This window comes from Cyprinus carpio, chromosome A25, assembly GCF_018340385.1.
Source record: "Cyprinus carpio isolate SPL01 chromosome A25, ASM1834038v1, whole genome shotgun sequence".
Classification (NCBI taxonomy): domain Eukaryota; kingdom Metazoa; phylum Chordata; class Actinopteri; order Cypriniformes; family Cyprinidae; genus Cyprinus; species Cyprinus carpio.
In genome coordinates this window covers 2,856,578-2,877,766 of record NC_056596.1, presented here as the reverse complement: position 1 = coordinate 2,877,766, position 21,189 = coordinate 2,856,578, and the positions used below count along the sequence as shown (strand labels likewise).

At 34.6% G+C, this 21,189-nt stretch overlaps 1 protein-coding gene across 2 annotated transcripts in view; it reads left to right on the top strand.

The window, feature by feature from the left end:
- LOC109058754 (synaptotagmin-7-like) overlaps positions 1-21,189 on the top strand; it is a 115,377-nt gene that overhangs the window by 36,612 nt on the left and 57,576 nt on the right. For both annotated transcript variants that reach the window (XM_042715049.1, XM_042715048.1), the window contains exon 2: positions 13,144-13,247. In XM_042715049.1, coding sequence (XP_042570983.1) covers positions 13,144-13,247 — 104 coding nt within the window. The remainder of the gene's footprint in view (positions 1-13,143; positions 13,248-21,189) is intronic.

Below are 21,189 nucleotides of genomic sequence, written 5' to 3'. Positions count from 1 at the left end.
GCTGACCCACACCCACATGTGACCCGTATATCGCCATCCTCACACCAACCGATGAAGTAAATCTGTAGAGAGACTGAGATCATTCAGGACCCGTAAAAGGGCTTGTATCATAAGGAATCAAATGTTCCTTGATCTTTTGAGAACATACCGTAACTTAAAGACCTTACGACTTTCTTCCAAGTCCAGGAAGAGCTTTTATTGAGACTAAGGTTTCACACAAGCAGCATTTCTACCTCACAGCAGCTGCAGCTTTATACTGAAAATAAAGCGATTTCTCAGTTACATCGTTCAGTTTTTTCTTTGATAACAGCCATAAATTGTAGTTTCCGGGAGTGAGTTATTAAGAATTATTATTAATAATTATTATAAATCTTATCCTAATGTAATCTAATTTAAGAGAATCACATTTGCATCCAGTTGTAAATGAATTCACATGAAACTAACCAAATGCCAAACTGTAGTGATAAACTGCTTAAATCATCTGGATTCAGTCAGTGACCAAACGGGAAGTGCTGCCTGTCCCCCCCCCCAAAAAAGTTAGTAAATACCCTGTAAAAAAAAATATATATATAAACTTGAAGTTGTAAACGAAGCAAAGCTGCTATTTCAGTCTTTCAGCTTCAAAATTTCATATTTAATTCAATGTAACTAGCTTTTTTATTGTAATTATTTGTGAAATTTACTAGCATTTTATTTATTTTTTTTGTCTAGGTTTATAGCACCTTTTTAACAAATTTTCATTATTGGCCAAAATAAGCTGGAAATTTTACCTTTTATTTTCCCTTTATTGGGGTAAATTACAAATTAAATTAAAAATTTATACTATTTATTTTAAAATCAATTTAAAAAAAACTTAAACAAACACTAAATCACAACTTGCTCATATTTCCCAAAATTCCATAGGCTAAACAAGTATTATTTATGTACTTTTATAGTATTTATTATTATTTTGTGTTATATTATTTATGTAATTTCTGTTTTCATTTCATTTTTAGTTTTGTTGTTATGTACATTTGTCATATTTATTAGATTTAAAAAGAAATAATTCTATTTAACTTGATATTTATTTCAGTAATTTTAGTACTTCATCTTCAACTTATTTTATTTCATTTAGTTGCCAAGGGAACTATTTTCATCTATCAGTTTTTAATTTATATTTAGTGACATTTCAGCTTCATTTCAATTAACAAAAAACATTTTTATTAGTTTTAGTTACATGTAACACTGGGCTTAATTATGCTCTGAAGACTAAAACTTTGATTTTTTTTTATTTTTATTTTTTTTTAATCTTTAGGTTTTTAAATCATCAGGTCTTAATGTATCCATTCTTGTGATGTCACACCCATCATTTCTATGAATGGTATTTTTGAACTGGTAAGAAAGTTATGAGTTTCGAAAGAAAGCATCGGTATGTTTTTGCACAATGTATAATAATGAACTTTTATTCAAGAAATGAAGGAACATTTGACCTCTTTCACTTCACAAAACCTTAACACCACATATAAACCAGTCTGAGGTGAAACGCAGAAGCGACGTTTAGATCAAGTCTCTGTAATAACTGCTCTGAATGGAGGATGTTTAGCAGGAAGTGCTGGATGGGTTGGTGTGTTGTTGTTATAGTACATCAGCCGTTTCATTCACTGCCGCCCAGCGCTGCTGTCGTACCGTAATTCCATGTGCTTCCTCCCATGTGCTTGCTCACACACACACACACACACACACACACACACACACACACACACACACACACACACACACCCTGCATTAAAGCTGTCCGTCAAGCACTGGTACCATCGCACATGGGATGTTAGGGTCACATGACTAGCCGGGGAACAGATTAAATTACCGTATCCATGACAACCAGCAATTGAAACCAAGCTGGCGCATCACGGTCCAGAACGGCCACAAGAGGAAACAAGTTTTAAAGGGCCAAATTAAAAAACGAGGTATTTGGACCCCTGTCTGTTAAAGCAGATTAATTAATATTCCTTTGAGCCTGCAGCACAGTTCTAATTATTTCATGTAGGTGTTTTAATTTAAGATTACTGGTTTAATAACCAGTACAGTGGTCAGATCCAGTGTACGGTTACGTAAGACTCTGAATGCGACAGTTTTGTCACATGAATTGCGTTTGTTTTGTCCTGAAGCAAAACTCTGTGACGGCTCATGGACCCAGAGCACAAGTCCAGCGTTACAGTTCAGCGGGTCGCCATGGCGATCTGTACATCAGATGGTGCTGTTAAACGTGGTAAAAGAGGACGATGGGCAAACGTACACAATTGTGCCGTCAGGTTCATGCTGTTAAACAAGTCAAGGTAGTGGCCTTTTGGACTCATTCTGTTCTTGACAGTGTACAAGGGTGCTGAAATGCATTATGGGTGATGCACATAACATAACAGTGGTTTAATTTGTTTGGTAAGCATTATTAGTTTAGCTAGGGTTAGGGATTCAAACAAACCTATAAAACTGTTCAAAGGTTTGGGTTTATTAAGATTTTTTAATGTTTTTGAAATATTGAATTTCTTATGCTCATTTATCTGATCAACATGCTTGAGTAAAAACAGTAATATTGTGAAATATTACAATTTTAAATAACTATTTAAACAAGTTTTTGAATTGATTATTTTTTTTAAAAAAATAATTCTGTGATGGCAAAGCTGATTTTTTTTTTTTTTTTTTTTTTACATTTTTTAAGCATATTCAGCAGTTCCTATGTATGTATTTCTTTACAGTTGTGCTTCTTTTTATATATATATATATAGAGAGAGAGAGAGAGAGAGAGATTGAGAGAGAGAGAGAGAGAATATATTTAATTATATATTTCAAATATAAAAATGTGATATTTAAGAATTATTTAATTATTTTGTCTTTACTGTCACTTTTAATATATATATATATATATATATATATATATATATATATAGATATATATAGAGAGAGAGAGAGAGAGAGAGATAGAAAGATAGAAAAAAAGAGAGAGAGAGAGAGAGAGAGAGAGAGAATAGACTTTGAATTGTCACATACAGGAATTTTATTAAAAAAAGATTAAAATATATCAAATAAATCTTTTTACATTTTTTTTAAGATTTTATATATATATATATATATGTATATATATATATAGTTTTATATATATATATATATGTATATATATATATATATATATATATATATATATATATATATATATATGTAATTGTTATACATGTGGTATTCAATTAGGTAAAAATGTGGGATGAGCTTTTGTTTATTTGTTTGTTATAATAGCGATAGCAATGATATGCTGCCATTGTGTCGTACATCCCTAGTACTCTGGACATACAATTACAGACATTATAATTGTCTTTACTGTCACTTTTGATCAATCTAATGCATCTTTGCTGAATAAAATGATTAATTCCTTTAAAAAAAAGTTTTTGAAAGGTAGTGTATATTATAATGAATGATAAAATAAAGGGGAAGAAGGCCATTTTCAAGGAGGGATGCTTAAAAAAATCATATTTAGAGACGTGGGCCAGCAAACACCTGCCTAGAAACCCGAGGATATGTTGACAGCAATGTTTGCATGCGTGATCACCACTCACATTTTGAACAAAAATACTTAAATCTGGTTTATTATTGTTTTATTTTTGGCCTTTTTATGTTTAAGTGCTACAAGTGGTGCGGCTCAGTAAGTTGAAGCCTGTGCACTAACCGCTTTGAATATTTAAGAGGAACAAGCAGATTACATAAGAGCGCTGCTGCTAAGTGCTCTGGATACTTAGCGGAGTGGCTAACATCTACTAGCAGCAGGATGTTTTTAGCTCCAGACTACAGATGGACGGTTTCACCTTCTTACACACACATCTCTCGTCGTCTCTCGCTTTCTTTTGCTCTCTGTAAGTGTAATTTGCTCCATTATCACATCCTTTAGTCAGATAAAATGAATTAGCACAGCAAATTGAAATATCATATGACCCACAAATGATAGAGAAAGAGAGAGAGAGGGACTCTGACTGAAACATTTTTAAGTGCTTATATTATACATTTATTTATCATTTTAACCTCTGAGGTTTTGGCGAAAACAATAAAACAGATTTTTTTTTTTGCTGCTGTATTTTTTTGCTGATTATTAAGTACAAGTGAATGTGTTGAACCAATAATCAAACTGAAGCAAACTGACCCATTTTTTTGTTGTTGCAAGATTTAAAAGCAGAAATGTAAATATTAGCTTGTGTATTATTTGAGCTGTAAAGCTGTTAAAATCATATTTTTACAGTCTTTTTAAGGTTTACGGTGTTACATTGCCATGGTAACAAGTTGTAAAATTAGATACAACTTTAAATAGATGAGGTTAAGAAAAATTCTAATTAACATGCATAGCCCATATGGCAAAAATAAATACTTTTTTTGACCATAATAAATTTCAGTATGTTGCATTGTATATTTTTCACATTGAAAATATATTTTGTTTTATTTTGCCACATATTTATATTGTACTAGAGGCAAGAAAATACATATCTAAAATTAAAATACATTTTTAGGAAATGCAAAATGGAATTTTTTTAAAATATATTTTGGACACTATAAATATATTTAGATAATATATATTTACAACAGAAAAAAAATAGAAAATATATGTGAATACATGCCCAATCATAAAATACATTTTGGTCAAATGCAAAATATATATATATATATATATTATAGGAATATATATATATATATATATATATATATATATATATATATATATATATATATATATAGGACAATATAAATATATTTATGTAATATAGTTGCAGTAGGAAAAATGGCCAAAATATATTAATACATGTCCAATCTTAAAATACATTTGGGGGAAATGGGATCTCTAAAGAAATATGTATTTTGGATAGTACAACTGATATATTAAATTTACTGTAGATAAAAAATATATGTCACCCAACTTTGAAATACATTTTTGGGGAAACTTTTTTTCCAAAAATATTTTGGACAATTAAAAATATTTATTTACAATACATACAAATATTTAATAAATATATATATCTTGAAATACATTAATCCCTTATTTGGGATTTCCATCTTGTGGCTATTTTTGCATTTAAAAAAACAAAAAAAAAAAAAACAATGTTTTTTTCATGGTAATCAAAATTATGCCACAAATGCTGTCGACTGACTACTGACTTCCATATATAATAAAAAAAAATATAAAACCTTTTTTATTGGTTTATTATTTTGACTATTGTGTGTAACACAATAGAGTAACATATTCAGCATTATGAAGTATGTACTGCACAGTATGCATTATAATGCACACAACACTGAGTGAGGATGATGATGATAGAATGATGAGACCATAACGTCGGCCGTGCTGCCGAATACGACACCTGCTGGCCCTCTTATTTCAGTGACTGTTATTCAGTCCCATGACATGAAACACACACATGACTGTGGCGTCGAGTTGAAAACGTCCCGGACGGATGTCAGGATTCCTCATCTGCGCTCACATCAGATCCGCTCAGCTCTTGCGCAGGAGTGCGGCGGGTCACAGTTCCAGTCTCAAAACGCCTTCATGAAGCTGTAACATGTCACCACGGTTTAGTGTCGCCAGTTCACTGCCTACCCACAATCCCTAGCGTCCACAGTGCTGACGGAATTCACACTGATCTTTGGGACAGTGGTGTCCACATTGATGAAGATGTACTATTAATATGAACTAATTTTGATGTACACGACCAGACAAAAGTTTTTAATAATTAAGATTTTTTTTTAAAATGTTCTTGTAGGAAGTCTCTTCTGCTCACCAAGGCTGCATTTATTTGATCAAAAGTACAGTAAAAACACTAATATTGTGAAATATTATTACAGTTTAAAATAACTGTTTACTATGTGAATATATATTTAATTTCTGTGATGTAAAGCTGAATTTTCAGCATCATTACTCCAGTCTTCAGTGTCACATATTCCTTCAGAAATTATTTAGAATTCTTTATTCAATGGAAAGTTCAAAAGAGCAGCATTTATTTAAAACAGAAATCTTTTGTAACATTATAAATGTATTTACTGTCACTTTTGATCAATTTAATGCATCCTTGCTGAAAAAAAGAAAGCTTTCTGACACCAAAACGTTATTTAGTTATTTTAAGAAATTAGTACTTTTATTCAGCAAGGATGGATTAAATTGAGTAAAGACATTTATAATGTTAAAAATATTTCTATTCAAATAAATAGAATCGCTAGAAATTCTGTTTATTATCTGTTTATTATTCTGGTTATTATCAACTGTTTTCAACATTGATAATAACCAGAAATGTGTCTTGAGCAGCAAATCAGAATATCAGAATGATTTCTGAAGGATCATGTGACACTGAAGATATGCTGAAAATTCAGCTTTGCATCACAGGAATAAATTACAATAAAAAATAAATTCAAATATAAAAAACAAACAAAAAAATCTAAAAATATCACACAATATTACAGTTTTTACTGTATTTTAGTGCAACCTTGGCGAGCATAAGAGACTTCTTTTAGAAACATAAAAAAAAAAATCATAAATATACATTTTCGTCCGTCAGTATATGTGAAAACTTATTGAATTTTCCCCCTATAGTCCATTAATAAGATTCACTGAAACTAAACTGTGATGTTGACTCATTTAAACGTCAACGATGGCTATTTTTGCTGTGTCCAGTCATGGTGAAGTATTACGAAGGAAGCAGAACAGATCACATTATTCCTAAAGAGCGTAAAAGCAGAATGAAGTTGTTATCAGGAGCTTTAATGCAGCGCTGTGAGCTCAAACTTTACTGCCAGTAAATCATTACGAGTCAATCAGGAGAGCTAATAGATGTTTGTGTGTTTGTGACTCTAATGCACTTGAGCTCTAATCATCTTCTCGTACCTCTGATAAGACTAATACACTCAGGAGCTCACGCAGAGACCAAACACACACACCGAGAACATAGTGCTGCTCAGAGGCTGATGCTTCTCCATCACTCTCACTTTCATGCGTGCGATGTCAATCTCATGTATTACTATATAAAAAATAGACACAGTCAGTATAGAGAGCTGTAAAATGAATGAGGATTGCAGTTCAGATCATTTGGTCTTGGGAGATTTTGATGAGAAGTGTTTGAGTTTATGTTGAGAGTTTGAGACTCTAGACGGGACACTTGAGAGATCACCAGCAGAAGACTAAATTTATTCTGTCTCACTGTGTGAATATTATTAGAACTTGTCCAGGCCACATTTTATGCCAAAATCAAAAGAAAAAAAAGATTAGAAATGAAACTTTGCATGAAGACTATTTTAGGATCATTCATATTTTTGCCCATGTTATCATTATTCATAATAATGAAATTATGAATGTAAGACATACATATTTATTTATTTGTTGTATAGTAATGTATAAAAAAAAAATATTCCTAATTGTCAAAAAATACTAAATAAAATAAAATAAAAAAATATATAAAAATAATTTGCCTAAAATGTTTTAGATATTATTGTTAGTAAATCTGCTACTACTTATTATTATTATTATCTTTATACTACCAATAAATATTATTGTTTTAGTTAGTATTGTTAGTAAATCTGCTACTACTTATTATTATTATTATTATTATACTACCAATAAATATTATTGTTTTATATATTATTGTTAGTAAATCTGCTATTACTACTTATTATTATTATTATTATTATACTGCCAATAAATATTATTGTTTTATATTATTATTATAATACTGCTACTTTTACTAGAACTGCTACTACTACTACTAATTATTATTATTATTATTAACGATACAAAGCATTACAATTTATTTTCTTTATAGTAATGTGAATGTGGAGAAAATGTTCTTAAATTGCTAAGTCCTGTTATTGTCTGGAAGAAACAGATGAGATATTAAAAAGATCTTGTTTGAGGTGTTTATTTCCCGCCGGCTTTCCTCTTTACACTATGAAGTTTGGCATTTCTTGGAATGAGCTGTGAGCTTCGGGGTATATTTCTGGACTTTAGAGGGCGGAGAGCGAGTTATTGTCTGTTTTATACGGTCCGTCTTTGAATAGTGCAGATTCACAGTCCGTGAGGTTTCAGTATTATTACAGCCAGACTTCTTAATATATCAGAGATCAGAATCACATAAAGCAGCTGAACGTACTCACGGTGGCCGTCTGAGAGAAACATTATCTACAGATGCAAAACAATAACCAAACTTCTCCTTATCTGTCTCTGTCTGACTGTGTCTGCTAACTGCTCACTATTAAGGTGAACAAACACGGGCTCCAGTAGTGTGTGTGTCCTTCAGCGGGGACGCTCTCTCTCTCGTTTAGATTTCATCAGTCGTACTCCTCCTCTGGCCGGAGGCGCAGACGTACGTTCATCCTCCCGTTCCTCTCTTCTGCTCCCCGGGGTCAGCAGCGATTACACTGACACACACGCTGATAAAAGACCCAGATGTGTGTGTGTGTGTGTGAGACACAAACATAATCTACTGCTCTGTGTCTTTCTCAGATAAAGGTGAAGGTTGTTTTTTTGTTTTTTTGATGGAGGCTAAGTCCACAGGTTCACAGCCACATGAAAAATTATGATAAAATTATTTTTATTTAATGATTTAAATGAAACAAGCAGAATGCTTTTATATTCTTGTATATTACAAAATATTGTTGCATTGAATTACATGTGACAGTACTTAATGTTTCTGCTTGTTTATTTTATTTAATGTATTTTCAATTTAGAAATTATTTGTTTTCAATTTAGTTTTGTTATTTTTTTTTTTATCAAGATATATTGGATTTTTTTATTCTTATTACTTTAAGGTCAAGACATTATTATATTTAATATTAAATATTTTAAATTAAGTCAAGTAAATTCAAGTAAATATTTCAATTAGTAGTATGCTCAGAAATAAATATTATAGATAGTAATATTATAAATAAATAAATATTGGAAAAATATTATTCTGTATAAAATATTTTATAAATAATTTTTCATTGTAATAATACATAATATTATATATATATAGCTATCATTTATCAGTTATTCATGTTGAATTTAGTGTATTTTTTGTTAGTTTTACTAACAAAATTATTGGTTTTAGTTTTTTTATTGGTTTAGTTTTTTAATACTTCTTTAAGGGCAACGCACATATTTTATGTGAAATATTTAAAATTCAGTCAAGGACATTTTTAGTGTGAACACTTGATTAGACAATTATTATTGATTACTTAATTTAAATTATACTTTTAAATTTCTACTGTGCATTTTAGCATCAAATACATCTAAATAAATTAGCTTTGTGCATACCTCATTTTATTTGTGAACCAGTTTTCTATTTGTAAATCAATTTATTGATGAATATAACAGCAGAACCCCTTAAATCAGCTGTCAGCTGTCAGTGAAAATGAATTACTTCTGTTTGCTTCGTCTCTTACTAGCTTAACATGCAAGAGATGTGTTTTATTGCCTGCTGCTTTATAGAGTCACGTCTGCTGTCCTCTGATCTCAGACCTGCTCTTGTGTTGATCACTGGCTCATTCAGGGCTTGAGGACGAGTGTTTCTGCTGTGCTGCTGATCAGCTGCTTCAGCGGGGAGGCTGCTGCTGCTGCTGTCTGTCTGTCTGTTTAGTCGGTGAGCACCAGACACTTGTTCCTGTCAGAGTCTGTGTGTGGCTCTGCCGAGAAACATTCAGCTGGTTTGTCAGAAAACAATGATAGTTTTGAATGGCCGTAAGTGGAGAAAGATGCTTCTTGTGTCCATTTACATTATCTACCAGCAGAGGCTAACAGAGTCATGCAAACCTAACAAACCTTGACCTAATTAGCCAAACATTGAGCTTAGGCTACATATTATACTGCATATTACTTTTAATACTTTTAATATAAAGAAAAAAAAAAATCAATTATAAATAAAATACAAAAATAAAGTAATTTTGTTGTTAGGTGAAGTTTTAGTAATTTAGTCATTTTTATTGTTTTTTGCTTTTTTAAAAATGTCTATATATTATTATTAGTTTTAGTTTATTTACTTTTATTTTAGTACTTCAACTTAAACTAAATGAAAATAATAAATGTTGCTTTGGCAACAAGCTGAAATAAAATGTTTTTAATATTTTATATCAGTTAACGTTTGTTTTATTTCAAATAACAAGTTTTTTTATGTTTTTAATTTGCGAAAGTTTAGTTTTATTTTGTTTTGTTTTTTAAGATTTTTTTGTCTATATATTAATTTGTATTCAGTAGTTTTAGTTTATTTCTTTTTAGTACTTTTAGTACTTCAACTTATTTTTTTTTCTTTACAAATTTTACAAATAAAATATTTAAGCCAAGTAACAAAATGATTTTTATATGTTTAGATTGCAATAATAAACCCATATACACACACACGCGCGCACACACACACACACACACACATATGCTGTTCTAGCAAGGAAAAGCTAGTAAATGTAAAAAAAATAAAAAAATAAAGTGTTGTTTGTAGAGTAATACAACTGGTGTTTCATAAGAGGTAAACTGTGTTTTGTACTATTTGTATGTGTGAGAGTGTGTCTGTAAGAAAGAGATAGAGAAAACACAATCCTTTCCCCAGAACTACTTCTTCAGTGTCTGATTATATAGTAACTGCGCTGAGGGACACAACGAGAGAAAGAGATAAAGCCATTTACAAAAGTATGTGGACACCTCAAAATGTCTGAAGGTACTGTAGATAACAAAATATAAAAGATGGTGACATTTATTCTGAAGAAATATAGGTTAAACAAAATGTGATAAATGAAGTGACGTGACGCTGTCCCATACTTGAAATTTGTGCTCTGCATGAACCCACGACCTTTCGCGACCTCTAACCATTAGAACACGACTGACGACTGATGAGAAGATTTGTGTACGGTTTGAAACAAAACAACAGATGTAGGTGTTAAAAAAGAAGACATTGTGTTTGTTTGTGAAACATGTTCATAGATAATATAATTAACTACAACTGGGGATCCTGTGCTAGGTTTGCTCGGTGATTGCTATGGTAATAGTTGCTAGGGTGCTCTGAGTGGTTGCTAGGGTATCGCTAGTGTACGTGTTCTTTGTTTAGGTGTTAAGTATGTTGCTATGGAGCTATATATAATTTGGATAAATATATAATTTAGGAATGTCTGTGTTTAGCATGTTGCTAATAATAGAAATGTATTACATAATTAAATAAAAATTAAAAAATAAATGTAAAATAATAAAATGTAAAATAATAAATAAATTTTATTATTAAATATTTAGTATTTATTTTATGTTTATATAAAAATAATATGTTATATGTTAATATAAATTAATAAAATCTAATTTTGGAATTCTAATTAATTAATTAATTTTCCACAGTCTTTTCAATTATTAAGAATATGACAGTAAGGCACTGTTGATGTGGAATAGAAGCTCTTTCTGAAGTATTGCTTCTGCTTTCATTTCTCAAGGTTGTGCTGGAACAGGAGATCAAAAAGCCTGTGGATCATACACACACACACACACACACACACACACACACATATACACACACACACACTGACTGCATGAGTGCATCACGCTTTGTCCCTTCAGTTCACAGGAGAGATCAATCTTAAACATTTATCATCACTCTTTACTCCCATCCCTCCCTCCCCTCAACCATCCATCCATCCCTCCATCTCCTCCCTACACCTCCATCAGCAGATGTGTCCATTCATCATATTCTGTCAGGTTCCTTCCTGTCTCTCTCTGTCTCGTTCTGTCTGTCTCTCTGTGTGTCTCACGTCTGCAGCCCTCAGAACTGATCTACTACATGTATGTTATACCAGACACTCTCCGCTACGGTTTCCTTTGTTATTATGTATCCTAATCCAGGCAGTTCTAGTTTAACAAGCTCGATTTCATGTGTCATTGCCATCTACCAAGAACACCCTAATAACCACATAGCAACACCTCGGCAACTGCATAGCAATGCCTTGGCAACAACATAGAACATAAAACATCATAGCAATGCTCTGGTGACTTCCCACAACACCTTAGCAACATGCAAAAAAACACACAGAATGCCTAGCAATACTCTAGCAACCACCGAGAACACACATACCACATAGAAAGATCATAGCAATGTTCTAGCAAACACATGCTGTAGCAGCCACCAAATAAGATGCTGGAAACCACTTAGAAGTCATTAGCAACAGCATAGCAATTCTGTGGCAACCAACCAAACATTTAAACAACTGCATTTTGTAACAACCACCGAGTAACATAGGATAGCATAGGAATGACCTAGCCACAACCCAGAACACCCTAAGAGCTACACACTATAGTAACCACTAAGCAACTTGCTGAATACCATTTACAGTACCTTAACAACGGCATAGCAATGCCTTGACAGTGACATTCTAGAAACTGCACATCAATGCACTAAACCCAGTAAAACCACCTTAACTACCACCCTAGTGCAGCCTACCTAGAACACCCTAGTAACTGCATAGCAACACCCTGGTGACTACCACAATACCTTAGCAACTCTTTAGCAACATGCTGAACACTACACAGAGCACCTAACAATGCTCTAGCAACCAACCAGAATACCCTATCAACTGCATACTGTAACAAACACCACACAGTGTGTTGAAAACCACTTAAAATACTGCATAGCAACACCCTAGCAACCACATACCATAGCAGCCAACAAGCTGCATGCTGAAAACCACTCAGAACACCTTTGCATCTGTATAGCAACACCCTGGTAACCACATACTGTACAACATCCTAGCAATTGCACAGCAACACCAGTTTTGTGCATGCACTCAGTTTCTTCAAAAAACACTTTCTCCAGTGAGTATAGTACAAATCTACATTACTTGTGTTTCTACATGTTGATCTTGCATTTGTAGGTGTTCGATATTGATACAGTTTGTTTTTGGTCTTGGCACATCCCATATTTTATATCTAAAACACTTTAGTGGCATCTCTTTCTCCCTCTTTCCCTCTCCAATCGTCTTTTCCTCCCTTTTTGATTTTGATCTCCAGTCACATTTGTTCCACATCGTGAAAAATATCGATCTATCCTTAGGACTTCAGAGACTTCATAAACTCTTAGCGTTCTCGTCAGAGTAAATGTCAGACTGTTCCCCCTTATGCTTGGATATTAACATTGTGTGTGTGTTTCACAGGCTCCGTCTCTTTGAGCGTGCTGCTGGTGTCGTTGGCGGTAACCGTGTGTGGAGTTTGGCTGGTGGCTCTCTGCGGCGTCTGCGGATGGTGTCAACGCAAGCTGGTGAGTTACACACACACTTACTGAAAAAAAATATATTTTTTTACACAATTATACATGCAATTGAGTGTACAATGGGCTGGAACGTTTGCAATGCGTTGACCAAACGTTTGCATGTACGTTTGTGTAACTTTAATGTTTCTGACCTTTCTATAACATGACAGATTTAATATTTTATGGTTTAAAAGTTAGTCTTTCATAGGCTGGGAGAATTGAGTTCTCAGTTAAGTATCAAGTTAGATGTTTCTCCTCCAAAACAAATGAGTAAACAGAGGACCTGCAGAATGAGTATTTGTATTTTTCTATGTGTAGCTTCATAATCAGGATTTTGTAGTAAAATATGAAATAATAATGTGGTCTCCATGCTAATCAATTAGTGTAAAGGGCGATTGATTAAGACGGTCCTGCGGCTCATTAGACAGATGGAGTAGAACCCTGCCGCACGGTTCTTTACCAACTCGTTTGTTTGGCTTGCGTTTGTGAGTCAAAGCGAATTGATTCCCGATGTGTGTCATACATATATGACGGTACGTGGACCCTAGAGAGCGAGTCGTCTGTGTGTGAGCTGTTTGTGCTTGTGTTTGATGTGTGTTTGTGTGTGTGCATGTGTTTTGGCGCGTACAGCATTTATACATGAGTCTACAGTTTTGCATTTCTGTTATTTGTTTATTAGTGGTGTCTGTTATAATAAGAAGTATAAAGTGTCACATAATTTGAGTTTTAACTTGGACCAGTAAAAAAAACACATAGACCACCCAGGATACCCTAGCAACTGCATAATTACAGTATGCTCTGGTGACTACTCACATCACCTTAGCAACTCCATAACAACATGCTGAGCACTACAGAGAACACTTAGCAATGGTCTAGCAACCACCCAGAATACTCCAACAACCGCATACTGAACAAACAACAAGCAATGTGCTGAAAACCACTTAAAATACTACACAGCAACACCCTAGTGACCACCAAGCAACATGCTAAAAAACACTTAGAGTACATTTGAAACAGCATATCAACACTCTAGCAACCACATACTATAGCAACCACCAAGCAACATGCTTGAGACCACTTAGAATACCTTAGAAACCACATACTGTAGGAATGCCCTAACAACCATATACTGTAGTGACCACTATGCAACATGCCGAAAACCACTTACAATACCCTAGAAACTGCATAGCAACACCCTAGCAACCATATACTGTAGTGACCACCATGCAACATGCCGAAAACCACTTAGAATACCTTAGAAACTACATAGCAACACCCTAGCAACCATATACTGTAGTGACCACCATTCTTCAACATGCTGAAAACCACTTACAATACCTTAGAAACTACATAGCAACACCCTAGCAACCATATACTGTAGTGACCACCATGCAACATGCCGAAAACCACTTAGAATACCTTAGAAACTACGTAGCAACACCCTAGCAACCATATACTGTAGTGACCACCATGCAACATGCCGAAAACCACTTACAGTACCTTAGAAACTACATAGCAACACCTTAGCAACCATATACTGTAGTGATCACCATTCTTCAACATGCTGAAAACCACTTAAAAATACCTTAGAAACTACATAGCAACACCCTAGCAACCATATACTGTAGTGACCACCATGCAACATGCCAAAACCACTTACAATACCTTAGAAACTACATAGCAACACCCTAGCAACCATATACTGTAGTGACCACCATTCTTCAACATGCTGAAAACCAATTACAATACCTTAGAAACTGCATAGCAACACCCTAGCAACCATATACTGTAGTGACCACCATGCAACATGCTGAAAACCACTTAGAATGCCTTATAAAATGCATAGCAACACCCTAGCAACCACATACTGCAGCAACCACCAAGCAACATGCTTAAGACCACTTCGAATACCTTAGAAACCACATAGCAATGCACTAGCAACCACATACTGTAGCAACCACCAGGCAACATGCTGAAGACTACTTGGAATACCTTAGAAGCTCCATAGCAAGCACCAAGCAACATGCTAAAAACCACTTCCAATACTGTGGCAACTGCATAGAATGTCCTAGCAACTGCAAACCACTAAAAGCAACTCAGAACAATTAACTACTGCCAGAGTGCACCCTACATAGAACACCCTAGTAACTGTATAGCAACCACTGATCAACATCTTCGAAACCACTCAGAACCCTTTGAAAACTGCATAGCAACACCTTGGCAACCACATAGAACATCCTAACAACATTTTCTTCAGTAAATATAGTTTCTTTAGTTCTGTAAGTGTTTGATATCACACACTTCCTCAGAAAACAGTGACCTGTAATTTTAGCCTCACCACCACTGATCAAACTTTTAAATGGCAGCGCTGATTGGAACGACCTTGAGTGACCTGAAAAGTGTTATAAAGTAAAGAGCCGTTTCCCATTTATACCAACAGAAGCCAAATACTGAATTGAACATGCCGGCAGATCTCATACGTTCAGGGAATAAATTCAGTCAGATATCCTCAACCACAACTGTACGTGATCTTTGACCTTATTCTTTCCAGAAGAGTGACCACAGGCAATCTCAGCAGGTGTCATGAGGTCTTTGAGCTCATACATGCCCTCTGAACCTCTGCGTGCATGTGTGCATTTTAGTTAGTGAGAATGTGCACATGCATACTAACAAGCATACTAACAAGTGTGTGTTACTGTGTGGGAGGAAGTCTCTCTCTGTGTGTGTGTGTGTGTGTGTGTGTGTGTGTGTGTGTGTGTGTGTGTGTGTGTGTGTGTGTGTGTGTGTGTGTGTGAGGAAGAGAATTTCTGTATGTTTACTTACTATACTTTGGAGACCTTCTTTTATGGATGCCCTCGAATTAAAAATAATTTTTCATTATTTGTCTAAATACTAAAAATGCTGCAGTTTTTGGTTATGCTTAATCTGGATTTCATTAACATTCTCTGAGTCTATAATATAATGAGAAAACATCTTAAAATAAAATAAAAACTGTTAATTTACTCACCCTCAGGCCATCCGATATAGATAATTGTTTTTCTTTAGTAGAAGAGTAATGAAGATTTTTAGCTGAAACCGTGGCCCTTGGTGATTCATAAAATGCAAGTCAGCAGCTGTCTGTGTTTGAGAATAAAAAAGCATATCAAAGAAAATCAGTTCACCAAATCAGACTGAAGCATTTGAAACAGTTTGCAGCTCGAGCAGCACAGATCTACAAGTTCCTCAATCAAAACTCACTTTCAGACATGCCTGACAGTCCGACTTGAAATGAGCCAAAATACCAGTGTATATCCAGTTTAGGTGAGTAAATTAACAGCAAATTTTCATTTTTGGCTGAACTATCTTTCAAAGTGGTCTTAACTGGTTTAAGGTGGTCTCCCAGCCTGTTCGTGCCATTGTTTATTTGGTTCTAGCTTTGAAAATCTCTTTAAAATCAATCTGAAAATTGCTTTGACCAGCAAACCATCTTAGGTCTGGTTTACAGTGTTTTTTTATTATTATGACAATAGCTAAGTGAACGCATGTTTGTGTGTTTTGGTGCTCAGAACTCTTTGACCTTATGTTCATCAGCTTCAGCAGGACATGACCTGCACTTCAGCAGGAAGCTGCACCTGTCGCTGCCTCATTAAGCTCAGACGGGTCACCTCTGCCAGTAACATTAAGCTAAACTGAGCGGTTAGTTGTGTTAAAGGAAGACTAACAGTATGGTTTTGCTTTCTTTTGCTAATTAAATGTGTCAAAATCAATGTTATTTTAATATTATTTATATGCTATTATAGTTTTTATTATTATTTTGCATTGGCTTTTTATATTTCATTTTAGTTTTCATTTAAATTTTTAGTACTTTGTAATGTGCTTTAAACCTAAATAGTAATAAAATGTCTAATTTATTTTTCAGTTGTTGTTTTTTTTAGTTCAATTTTAATTTTATTTAATTTCCAGTAATTTTAGTGCTTTAACTTAAACGAGGCAACATTTCTCTTTCTTTTTAGTTTAAATTCTTCATCTTATATTTATATTTCTTTTAATCTCTGCTTTCTTTCAATTAACAGAATTTTTATTTAATGGTTTTAGTTTAGGTAACAACAATAACCCATGGACAAATAGAAAAAAATGACAATTGTTTTTGCTATTTGTTTTACTAAGGCTGTTTAAGTTGATTGCGTGTTGCTAGGGTATTATACTGTAAGTTATGTGAGGATGTTGCTATGCGTAACTAAAATTTTTAGATTTGTTAATATGTTGCTATTCAGTTGCTAGGGTGTTTAGAGTTGCTGTTGGCATGTTGCTTTGTAGTTTCTAGGGTGTTTTGAGTTGAGTGTGTTGCTGTGCAGTCACTAAGGTGTTTGGAGTTGTTGTTAGCATGTTGCTATGTGGTTGCTAGGGTGTTTTGAGTTATGTGAGAGGTTTGCTATGCAGTTGATAAGGTGTTGAGAACTATTGTCAGTGTGTTGCTATGCTATTGCTGGGTATTATGAGTTATGCGAGGGTATTACTGTGCAGTCGCTAAGGTATTTTGGGTTGTCAGTGTGTTGCTATTCAATTGCTAGGGTGTTTTGAGTTATTTGAGGGTGTTGCTATGCAGTCGCTATGGAGTTTAGAGTTGTTGTTAGCCTATTACTATGCAGTTGCTAGTGTGTTTTGAGTTGTGAGGGTGTTGCTATGCAGTCACGGTGTCAAGATGTTGCAGTCAAGGTGTTTGGAGTTGTTGTTAGTGTGTTGCTATGGGGTTGCTAGGGTGTTTTGAGTTAAATGAGGTTGTTGCTATGCAGTTCCTTAGGTGTTTAGAGTTGTTGTTAACATGTTGCTATGCATCAGACTGAAGTTTAATATTTACAGTTAGATTATTTACAGGGGTTTCTTTAAATTCAAACACAAGTAAAAATGAATTTATATTAGATGCGAGAGGGACGTTGCCACACAGAACTTTTGTGTGAGTGTGTAAATGAAGACTCGTCTGTCGGCATCAGAGTAAACCATGTGTCGTCAGCTCTCGGGTCAATGCCATTCCAACTCAATGAAAAGCCAATGAAATCGGACTGAGTCCACTTTAAGTCATCAACACATCATAGAAGTGAAAGAAAAATAATGAGCTCAGATTTCTTTCATTTCTTACGGTCATGTTCCACAGATGATAGAAAGTCATGAGGGTGAGTAAATTATGACAAAGTGTCATTTTTGGGTATACTATCCCTTTAAGATCATCTCTGTGTTCCAGACCTCTGAGTTTTCCACTGAAGAGAACAGGCTTGTTCAAAAACGTGAAAGACTGGGTTCATCTGTACTGTAGGTCCGCTGGGTGGATGGAGTTGCTGGTTTCATGTAGAGGGATCGGGTTGCATCTTCTCCACCATACAGGAAGACAGGCAGACTTTCAGACAGACGAGTGTAATGAGAGTGAGACATGGATACATCATACTGTCTTCATTCAAGGACAATAGGGGACAACAGTGGTTTTCAGGGCTTTCTTTGCACTCAATATTTTCATATTCTGCTGTCTGTAGTTCTTCGATCTGTTTCAGGCGTGTCTGTCACTTCATTTTACACCTGCGTGACATTCCTGGAGAAGCATTTTATAGCTCAAACAAAGACGTGGTTATGTTTCATTCTAGTAGCTTTGTCTCTGATGTTTCTGCTAAAAATAGTTTAGAAAGTCAGTAGTTGTCAAACAGTAAGAGAATAGAGGCATAACAGTAATGTGGATAGCATGTTGAGATCATGTTAAAGCGATAGATCACCCAAAAATTTAATTTGATGTTTATCTGCTTACCCCCAGGGCACCCAAGATGTAGGTGACTTTGTTTCTTCAGTAGAACACAAACAAAGGTTTTTAACTCAAACCGTTGTAGTCTGTCAGTCATATAATGTAAGTGGATGGTAATCACGGCTTTGAGAGTCAAAAAAACATACACAAACAAAGCCAAATTAAATCCTGCGGCTCGTGATGATACATTGATGTGTACAGACACGAAACGATCGGTCTGTGCATGAAACTGTACAGTATTTATATTGTTTTTACTTCTGATTTTCACCGCAATGTCTGAACTGTCCTGAGCGTGTTCTCAGCCGGCGCCTGACGCGTCGTCTTCTTCTTCTTGCTTTACGGACCGCAGACTTATAAGTGCAGTACCGCCACCTATCTCTCAAATGGACCATTGACACTCTATCTACAATCTCAATTAGGAGTGTCAATGGTCAATGGTTTGAGAGATAGGTGGCGGTAATGCACTTATAAGTCTGCGATCCGCCATAAAGATAGAAAAAGAAGAAGATGCGTCAGGCGTCGGCTGAAGAAGAAGACACGAACGCGCTTAGGACAGTTCGGACATTGCGGTGTAAACTATGTAAACTATGTAAATACTGTTCAGTTTCTTGCACAGACCGATCGTTTTGTGTCTTTACACATTAATGTATCGTCACGCGCAATGTATCGTCTTTTTTCTAAAAAGATTTTGTCTAAAGTTTCAATTAATTGTTGTAACGATCAGTCCACTGAAGGCGAGTGTAGATGAACCCAAGTGCAGTTTATTTACATAGGTGTAATCCAAAATCCAAACAATAATCCAAACAATAAACCAAGACTTGACTTGAACAAACTTGACGTGGCATGAAGAGACTAGACTCACCGACAGCAGGTTACAACATTACGTTAATACACGACAAAGCACAATGGCAAAAACATAACTACTTATACAAACAATGAGGGTCACATGACATGAACAAACCAATGGGAACAAGACACATGACTAAAGCAATCAATGAGAACAAACAGAACTGATAATCACATGACCAGACAATAACCAATGAGAACATGACACATACACAAAGCAGAGATACATGAGGGCAAGGGAAGCTTGACACAAACAGCAAAATCAAACAATAACAAAATAAAAGACATGAAAACATGAACATGAAACAAAACCCAAAACAGACATTACAACTGTTCACATTTCGAATCATTTATATAAACTTCCAACTTCTTGTAAATATGTAGCAATGCATTCATATATATATATGTGTGTGTGTGTGTGTGTGTGTGTGTTTTTTCAGACGCACCGTGAAACAGGGTTGTAAACAAGGATGTTATTTTTTACTTTCAACAACACATTGTAAGACGCACTTAACAAATGCAGTGAGCAGCGCTGTCATCAGAAATTTCCCTTAACAAATGAAAGGACAGTACGACAAAGATATCGCTTTCCTCAGCGGAAATTCAGACTAATGTTTTATTGTGAATATGAGATTGAGCTGAAGAATGAATGCTGTATCAGATGCAGGTAATCACACTCACTCAGTCCAACTCTCTCAAAATATTTGACATAATACAGAGAGCTTTTAATACACTGATACATTAAGCTTTTAATGAAGCAACTCAACGTTCCTTCGTTAGCCTACTAGCTCTAAAGTGACGTTTTCTAATTAGTAACTGAGGCTTGAGCTCAGCTGTTAAACTGTTAATCCGTGGTGGAAGGAAGTAGTTCTGCACAAAAGAGGGGTCTTAAGACTGTCCATTGTTGTCTGTTTTTTATTTACACACTTGTGCTGTCAAACTGTTGTGTAAAAGCAATATCACACTCGTGGCCATGCGATAAGGCTGTATATTGGCTCACTGTGATTACCTAAAGCACTCGGCCTGTGGCACAGCCATGCTAATATACAGCCATATCGCACTGCTACTCGTGTGATACTGCTCATGTATATATATATATATATATATATATATATATATATATATATATATATATATATATATAATGCATTGCTGAATACTAATTGATAATACAAGGCATTTTTTCCATTGAATATTTCTCTTAGAAATATGTTCCATTACTAAAGAAAAATGGCTCGTAAACACTTTATTTAGTATTTGACTGTGTTCCACCCGGAGCTGTGAGTGAAGTCTCTCTCTCTCTGTGACTCAGCTGGACGGTACGCTTCCCCTGCGTCATGA